The sequence below is a fragment of the Bombus bifarius genome, unplaced genomic scaffold (genome assembly GCF_011952205.1).
Source record: "Bombus bifarius isolate JDL3187 unplaced genomic scaffold, Bbif_JDL3187 scf7180000008175_frag, whole genome shotgun sequence".
Classification (NCBI taxonomy): domain Eukaryota; kingdom Metazoa; phylum Arthropoda; class Insecta; order Hymenoptera; family Apidae; genus Bombus; species Bombus bifarius.
Window position 1 is genome coordinate 23,524 of NW_022884492.1, and position 8,515 is coordinate 32,038.

An 8,515-nucleotide genomic window follows, 5' to 3' on the forward strand; every position below is an offset into this window, starting at 1 on the left:
GTGGCCAGCACAAAGTCCGGATATGAATCCGATCGAAAATTTATGGTCCATTTTGAAAAGAAGGCTGGCAAAATATAATAATCCACCTTCAGGTGTTCATGAATTATGGGGAAGAACACAACAGGAATGGTACAATATTGAACCACAAATAATTAAAAATTTAATTGACAGTATGCCTCGTAGATTAAAAGCATTAAAAAAAAGTAAAGGAAAGTGGATGAAGTACTAGGTTGAAACCATAGTTCGACGAGTATAATTAAAGTGCAAAATTGTAAACATGCAGTAATTTGCATTTCATGACATTATTAATGTTAATGAAAATGAACTATTACATTTCGTTGATCAGACGCAGCTTGTAGTTACTGTTACTTAATCTTTAACGATCACTTGAAAAATTAGTCGTATTATTGCCTTTTACATAAAATCAGTGGAGCGTGTTTACACCTTTGCTCGTCGCTGTATACTATCTTTCGGTATATGTATTTAAATTCAATAGAGCTCAATATTTAAATTCAATATTTTCTGATATAAAATGCATTATCTCCTAGATAGTTTATTTGGAAAATATTTGTACGTTGTATTAATGAACAATAAAAATATACAATGATACCAATGATTAGACTACAAATTATACATCTATAATATTGTGATTCCATCTAACATGAATGTGAGAATTCAATTGCTTTTAAGCATTTTTCGTTAAGTGAGCGTTAAATTATTACAGTTCCATTGTTTCATTCTTCATTAGTACGTTTTTGGAGGTAAATTAATCATCTTCTGTTATAAGCAAGGCAAAGCACAACGTGAAAGTGTAAAAAAGAATATTGAACTATCACGATATGATAGTCTTACGAAATGATAATCATGATAATGAGTCTTACGAAAAATTAAGATGAATCTGAGAAAAAGTATTTCAAAACTAATAGCGGATGTTAAAAAATACTTAATCTTTTATGACTAATGGCTAAAATGATTAGCATTTATCCCTGCAAGAAGTTATATTAAAAGAATCGAATTTGTGTGAAAGTGAATAAATTGAAACTTATAATTTTTTATTGAAAAATATTGTTAATTATATAGTTTATGGAAAAATACTTCTTATTTTTTATATTACAATAAATATTACGTACCTTTTATAAATGGAATCAAATTAAATATACATACATGCATATATTTGTTTTAAATAAAAAGATTATAGTTTAAAGAAAGTTAAACATTGACTTAAATTTAAGAAAACATACTGGTTGCTTTTTATCGTGAACTATTCTATCTAATACAACCATAGATCGTTTGTGATACAACATGGACGAAAAGTTTGAAGCAGAAATTCGCAAAGTGCGAAACTGTGCAATATCTTTGTTCTCCCATCGGTATCGCTGGAACCTGCACTAAAATGGCATCATTTCTTTGGAACACGCAGCCATCACGCGGCAATCGACTGAAGATTATCTACGAATACATGACGTCTCTCGAACACTCGTCGCATGAACATAAACCATTCCAAGTATGTAAGTAACATTCTCATTATTCTGTCATCACTGTGAACATTTCACAGTTTTCGTCTTGAACTATTCTCTCAATACAGTGTATTCCATTTAACTGATTTAATAGTAGCGCAAACGAGAGTAAGTTTCAATTAGTACATATATATATTTATATACCGTATAAGTAATTTTCTATCGAAATACAAAAAAATTTGATCAGTACCTACTATATTGAATCGAATTATTGAACCTTGTCGAGATTAATACGCGCATGACCATCGATGTGTATTTTTATGATACAATCGGAGGGACAGTAATTTTATTTAAAAGAAAATAAAAGATATTAATATAGACTGGAGTTTATTCGTATAACGTTTCATTTTCCACGAAATTATTTTCAATACGATTCTAGAATCAATTTTCGTGCCAATTTTACAGTAATTGAAACCTTAAAAGTAACTAATCTTCTGTAACAACAGACGTTGTTTATTTCTATCATACAGTTGCTTAACAATAACGAGGTGTAATACATATATATATATATTTAAACTTTAGACCAAAAATTATATTTTTCAAAAGAATTTGATAATTATGTTTTAGAGATTTACATAGAGTTTTATCTCGTCTGTGCTAATACTTCTGTTTATCACTGTATATGGCTCGCCACTTATAATTTTGAAATGTATGAAAATATCAGATACAATGTTGACAAACACTGTTTCAATATATCATGTGTTGTATTATACGTATAATATAAGCAAGCAGGAGGTGATACTTTATGTAAAAATACATACAAATTTTATTATCCGAGATTTTTTTAAACTTCTTTCGTTGTAAATTATTATATGTATACATATAATTAATTAATTATTATATTATATTATATTATATATATGTATTTTATAATTGGATTATTTTATTTTTCCTATTTCGTTTTAGTTCTCGTTTAAAATTACCGAAGAAATATTTATGGTAATTCAAAAAAGCTTCATGTGTACACTATTTACAAATCTAATATCATTATAATTATTGCTCATAAGGGAAATACACAAATGTGTTCTTCTGACGAATTATATAAAAACAAGTACCATGGAATTTCACCGCCTTATTTTGTATCATAATTAAGAAAAGAAACTAATACCGATAAGATTCCATGTAATCGAAACATGTTTCAATTCGAAACCGTACAATTTAATTACAGTACAGTAAAACAAAAAATGGACTTCTTAATTGTAAACATTATTTTATATGGCATGTATTAATAATTTGTTGGCAATTTTTCTTCAGGAACCTTATCAAATTTATGTACATATTTTATAAATTTTCCCCTACGTGATCGTTATTAAAGGAGCATTAATACATATTTATTTATCACGATTTATTGTTATATTTATTATATTTATAACATCCACTATGTTTTCCTAACTTTGTTTTTTTTTTTTGAATGAATTTATGAATTTGATTCATATTGCTGACAATATACGTATACTTCTTTTTTAAATTATGCGTTATCATAAAATATACATGAATCGGTCACACTGAAAATCATCTGTTCTTAAGACAGAATAACTTTTTTAAAATTGGGCTACACGATTTGAGTTTTTTTAGAAATTAGGTGAATTAGTTTATTAAATGACATATAAAAACAATTTTTAAAAGATTATAATTGGTTAAAATCGCAAAGAAAATAGTAAAAGTCGCCTTTTACAACTTTTTTATTTGAACCTGTAATAAAAATATATATATACTGAAAGTTTCATCGAAGTCAACGTTGCTGTGAGTTACGCTAAATTCTCATTATTTTGTCATTTCTGTACTTTATTTCACCTTATTTCTTAATTCATATTATTTTTGTTTATTTTGTATTTTGTAGCTTTAATCATTTTTAAAAATTTCCTGTTGCCAGATTAAAATATAAAATCATACGACAAAATGTTTTCTATGACAAAAACATCGAAGGATAACTTACTTCAGAGTGAAGTTCATTTGGAATCAAAAGATACTTCGATAAATAGGAAAAAATCAATAAATATCGCAACCTTTTCTCTTGAAAGTTGTCAAATTATGAATGACAGTTACGAAATCGAAACAAAACAAAAAAATTTGAAAGAAAGTGAAAAACAAGAAAAAATGCAAATAGAAATTAAAAGTTCAGAAGTTTCAAAATCAGAATACCAGCAAATGAAGCCTACAATCGCAGAATTAAAAAATATTGAATTCAGAGTAGAAAAACTTAAAACAGAGGACAAAGAGTCAAAAAGTTTTAGTGATATTACTTTACATCAAACCAATGTTCCAGAATACAAAATGATTCCCATTGCCGATAAATTTGTAAGTTTCATATATAATGCATCATAATAATTACTTATCATTTTACTAATAATTGCGACGTTTTCTTTTGAATGGTAAAAGATAATCTAAATTTAAGCCTTTATATAGATTTGTGTTTATCATATTTGTCAATATTTTCGTAATATATTTATAATATACAGATCTTATACGTACTAAGTCATTTAAGTAATCAAATACTGTTAACGTATTTTCAGGATTTTCAAAAAGCCTCGAATGTTGCTGTTCCTCGAAAATGTCCTCCGCTTTCTAGTCCGCTATTGAGTGAACGTTCACTTGTTTTAACAACGCATCTTGTACCTTCGCTACCAATTGGCTTATTCGAAGTGCTTGTAGAAGCAATCGAAGTTGCTACCGAAAAACCTGTAGTACTGTTGTATGAATCCAGAAGTGACAGACCAGTTGCAAAAGAAGTTGTGGATATTGGTATGTTATTATTATTATCTCAATCTAATTTTTATATGTAATAGTGTATAACGACTTTTTCGTTAATTCTTTTCTTTCCTATCATTCTACCTACATAAATACGTATGGAATGCATGTAAAAACTGATAAGTTGTAATTAATTAAATAATAGAGTAAATTCATATTTTTCAGCTATCTTATCAGCAAGTGCAGACTGGGAAGATGGTGAACTTCTACCTGTGAGTTTCTGTTTCGAACATCATCTTAATAAAGACAATTCATCGTGCATTTATGCTGATGTTGTTGTAGCTACAGACCGCGCGCTACACGTACAAGTAAATATCAAATTCAAATATACAATTGTAATTACAACTAAATAAAAGTATAAGTATATTGATGTGAGAAAGATTTTTATAGGATATTACAGATCTTCGCGGTCATAGATGTTCTCTCCCAGATCGAAAGAAAAATAGTGGAGTAACAGCCTTGTTATTTAATTACTTATACACGAAAGGTGAAAGCCCAGCTTTTTTCGGCAACACGCTTGGTTCGTACATTACATTAAGAGCATGCTTTTTATTTTCAGTATACTATGAAAATGATTAAACGAATTATAAATTCAATTTTCAGATGCTGATACACAGATTGCTGCTTTACAAATGGTTGCAGGAAAACAAGCAGAAGTTGGAATTTTAGAATCTCCTGTTATTAAGTGCCACAAAAACACATTACCAGGAATCAGTTCACTTCATATTTTAACAAGTTTAGGACCTTTACCACCTTATCGCATCATGATAAAGAAAACACTTTCAGGTATAAAAGTTTTAGGCGTAAAAATGTATAGGACGTATTTCATTCATGCTATAATTCTTTTATGCAATGAATTATGATTTTTACTTTTCATTATATTTGTAGACGTCCTCAAAAGAAAAATTACAACTTACTTACTAAACATAAATCAAGACAAAGAATGGATAGATAGATTCGCTCCTTTTGGGATTACTAGATTTGCCACAAATTCTGAAAAATTATACAACCTCGACGGTGTAAAATCTGTAGTTACAAGTGTACCATACTACTAAGATTATGTTATTCATATTGTATTATTTATAGGCATACGCATAATTATACATACATCACTTATTATTTTTACATTTTTTTGCATTCTTTCCTCACACATTGAAAGTTTAATAAATATGACATTCAAATAATGATCTTTCATATGTACAAATAACTTTAAAATATTTTTGCACGAGAAAATTCTTGCAATATCCGATAATGTTTTACGAGTATCGATAACAGTCAGAAATTTATAATTAGAAATTAAAGAAATTGATTCAGTGGTATTATCATCACCAAAAATTTGGAGGAAGTTGACCATCAGGAGGGGATATAGAACCTTTTGCTAAGCTATTTCTCAAAAATTCTTCAAGTCGTACCAATGGACCACTGCCGATAGATCCTACATTTTTCATGCGTGGATAATATTCTTCCGACAATAAAATTAACAACTTATGGAATTGTTTTGGATAAGCAATCCATAATGTATTTCCAGCAACTTCAAGCATATCCAATAAGAAAGTTGCACAAAGATCTGATATTTCCTTTCGCGGTTCTGAAACAAAATTACAAAATATTACTGAGACTCCGATACAATTTTCTGTAACTTTCTAGATGTCTATATTACCAAAATTTAAAATAGCAGCCAACCATCGCCATGCATTTTGGAGTCCATGTGGATTAGTTTTATCAATTCCTTTCCTTTGAGTCGTGATAGTAATAGAAGCATACAGTCTCATTAAACCGGACATTCTTTTCAAAAATTTATCATGCTTTTCAATTGTACCATCTTCAGCATATTTATAACCCATTAATTTATAATAATCATCATCCGATTGTCCTACCATCCTTGGCATAAAGATAGGAACCGTAAACGGACAAACATTGTAAAAATGTGATAAAAGCAAATCTCCGAAATCGGAATGATCGCTCCAAAGAGCTACGATTATAGCTGCGATGGGAAATGCCATCTTTGGTTTACTTGAAACAAGCGTCTCACCTTGATTCTATTAAAATGGATTATATATGAAATCTGTTATAATTTAAAATACTTGGTACAAATATAAGATTTATATGAAATTACATACAACTAATTTTTTAGCTAGAATATTTTTACAAAAATTTGCCCCATGTGGATGTTCATTAACATTTGGCCAAGATTTTCCCATAAGCAGAATATGTAATCTTTCATATTTATCTGTCAGATGTTGTTTACTAATGCCAGATATTGCATTTACAGGTATATTTATTGCTTTTTGACATTCAAATCTAAATTTTTTCATACTTGGAGATTGTAAAAACTCATCAAATATTTTTACATAATTTTCTAAAAATTTTTTATTATTCACATATATTTCTAACAATTCTTTATCGACATATTTATACAAATGATCTGTAAATAAAATGGTATGTATTTATCACTAATTTATTAAGAACATAAATTACAATTATGGCACAAACTTATTTTACCTTTATCTGATTCGGTCGTTGATACATTTCGTTCTACATTAACAATTAGAGATGTTTCTTGTGAAATATTTGTAGAAATCATGTTCTCTGTTTGCACATTTCCCCTTTTTTCTTCGTCTTCATATTTTTGTACTTCGTTATCAGTACTTGTTTGTTCTGAAATAACTGGCTCGTGAACTGTTTGACTGTTGCTAAACGCCTGTTGTGAATCTGACAATGGTGTCGTATGAGAATGTACTGTATTTTCTGCTCCAGTTGAATTTACCTCACACCGAACATTTATTTTATCTAAGGTATATAAAAAACAATATATAAAACACATAATATAAAACAATAAAGAACTGTGTGTTTGCACAAAATCTAACAAGAAAAGACATGATATATAGTACAAAACTTACCTATTTCTGATTTAAATATACTTAACATTTCATCAATTTGTTGAACCAGTTTTACCATAATATTCAAATCGGCGGGTGTTATTTCACCTATCTATGAATAAAATACATATACATATGTATTTTTGTATTTTTCGTATACTGTATTTAATAAAGTTTTATTGTTTTACTTATTACCTTAATTTTTTCATCTATAAACTTCAATTGGAGGTGCAACTCTTCTAATTTTGTATCATAAGAAGATAATATTATGGCAAAAGAATTTTTGTCTTTACAATGCTCCATACAATTGCAATGTTCCATTGCATATTTCTTAAAATCATTATTTTTTTGGTTGTATATATTTCTTAAAATCATTATTTCTTTGGTCAATTCTTCTTTCTCTTTCATTTCTTTTCTGTATTCTTCAACTTCTTTCTGTTGTTCATGTCTTTTACGTATTTCTTCCTGTTCTGCCATTCTTTCTTCTGCTAGTATACATGCATAGTTCTCCTTACTTTTGCGTTCACGTTCTTTAGCCATATGTGAACGTGACATTGCCATACGTTTCTGTATAACTTTCCCATTTTCTTTCATATGTTGCCAATGACATGCAATTTTTTTCTAAAAGAAATCACATTTTTTATGGTTTTATACATTTGTTATTTATGGAACAATTTATATTACTACTTTATACATATATATCTTTTCATAGATTAATTTTTAAAAATTTTATTTGACTAGCAAAAATTTTCAATTTTCATCAAACATCATTATTTTGACTATTAACAGATGTGTATATAAAAGTTGTGGACAAACTTTGGAAGCATGTAGTATTCATCAAAACTGGTCTTGATAAACATAAGTTCAAAAACAATTAGTTTCAAAGTTGCAAGATATTTATACACTTATGCAAGTGTATAAAAGTATAGTGTATAGTAAACCAGTTGCTTTGTTAAATGAGTTGATACAACAAATTGAAAACTGTTGCTAAGAGATAAGTTAAATGCCAGAGATCTCTCAATGTGTGATATGCTTCTATGAGAAAACATGCCTGAGTGTATATTAAATTGAACATAAGGCATATTAAACATATGCTGTAAAGATAATGTCTTATTGAAAAAACCACTCAGAAATTGATGATTTTTGGATTCATGTTTATTAAAACCGTTTTGTTTGTTTTGATGAGTACTATATGCCTCTAAAGTTTGTCCACATCTGTTATATACATCCCATATATTTTTTGTTTCCATAGCACAACTTTTTCATTAAGTATATTTTGTATAATTTTTGCACAGTTGAAAAAGAATAATTACTCACATAATTGTCTATAATATTCATTTACAAAATGTTGCTTTTCAAAAATTCCATAGG

At 28.2% G+C, this 8,515-nt stretch overlaps 2 protein-coding genes across 4 annotated transcripts; one reads left to right on the plus strand and one right to left on the minus strand.

Annotated features, from left to right (window-relative positions):
* Positions 1–1,370: 1,370 nt before the first annotated feature.
* Positions 1,371–5,452, plus strand: LOC117209333. Of its 2 annotated transcripts, none has more exons than XM_033451258.1 (7): positions 1,371–1,508; positions 3,391–3,815; positions 4,031–4,259; positions 4,431–4,573; positions 4,656–4,785; positions 4,869–5,051; positions 5,154–5,452. In XM_033451258.1, exons 2-7 carry the CDS (start codon positions 3,417–3,419, stop codon positions 5,318–5,320), a joined length of 1,251 nt encoding a protein of 416 aa, XP_033307149.1. In that variant the 5' UTR covers positions 1,371–1,508; positions 3,391–3,416; the 3' UTR covers positions 5,321–5,452. The 2 variants fall into 2 exon arrangements, with proteins under 2 accessions (XP_033307149.1, XP_033307148.1); XM_033451257.1 differs by having other exon boundaries at positions 1,468–1,625.
* Positions 5,227–7,788, minus strand: LOC117209332 (nucleoporin GLE1-like). Of its 2 annotated transcripts, none has more exons than XM_033451254.1 (6): positions 7,340–7,787; positions 7,166–7,256; positions 6,768–7,055; positions 6,386–6,690; positions 5,926–6,304; positions 5,227–5,853 (listed from the first exon to the last, which is right to left on the minus strand). In XM_033451254.1, the coding sequence occupies exons 1-6, from the start codon at positions 7,736–7,738 to the stop codon at positions 5,591–5,593; spliced, it is 1,725 nt and encodes a 574-aa protein (XP_033307145.1). In that variant the 5' UTR covers positions 7,739–7,787; the 3' UTR covers positions 5,227–5,590. The 2 variants fall into 2 exon arrangements, with proteins under 2 accessions (XP_033307145.1, XP_033307146.1); XM_033451255.1 differs by having other exon boundaries at positions 5,721–5,853; positions 5,949–6,304; positions 7,340–7,788.
* Between the last annotated feature and the right edge of the window lie 727 nt (positions 7,789–8,515).

What these genes read in the sequence shown, in the direction of transcription:
- LOC117209333 (XM_033451258.1), top strand. Translation starts at nt 3,417, where the DNA reads ATGTTTTCTATGACAAAAACATCGAAGGATAACTTACTTCAGAGTGAA. An exon ending in TTCCCATTGCCGATAAATTT is followed by an intron (nt 3,816 to 4,030) that starts GTAAGTTTCATA and finishes ACGTATTTTCAG; the next exon opens with GATTTTCAAAAAGCCTCGAA. An exon ending in AAAAGAAGTTGTGGATATTG is followed by an intron (nt 4,260 to 4,430) that starts GTATGTTATTAT and finishes CATATTTTTCAG; the next exon opens with CTATCTTATCAGCAAGTGCA.
- LOC117209332 (XM_033451254.1), bottom strand. Translation starts at nt 7,738, where the DNA reads ATGAAAGAAAATGGGAAAGTTATACAGAAACGTATGGCAATGTCACGT. An exon ending in TATATTTAAATCAGAAATAG is followed by an intron (nt 7,056 to 7,165) that starts GTAAGTTTTGTA and finishes TATATACCTTAG; the next exon opens with ATAAAATAAATGTTCGGTGT. An exon ending in TTCTAGCTAAAAAATTAGTT is followed by an intron (nt 6,305 to 6,385) that starts GTATGTAATTTC and finishes CCATTTTAATAG; the next exon opens with AATCAAGGTGAGACGCTTGT.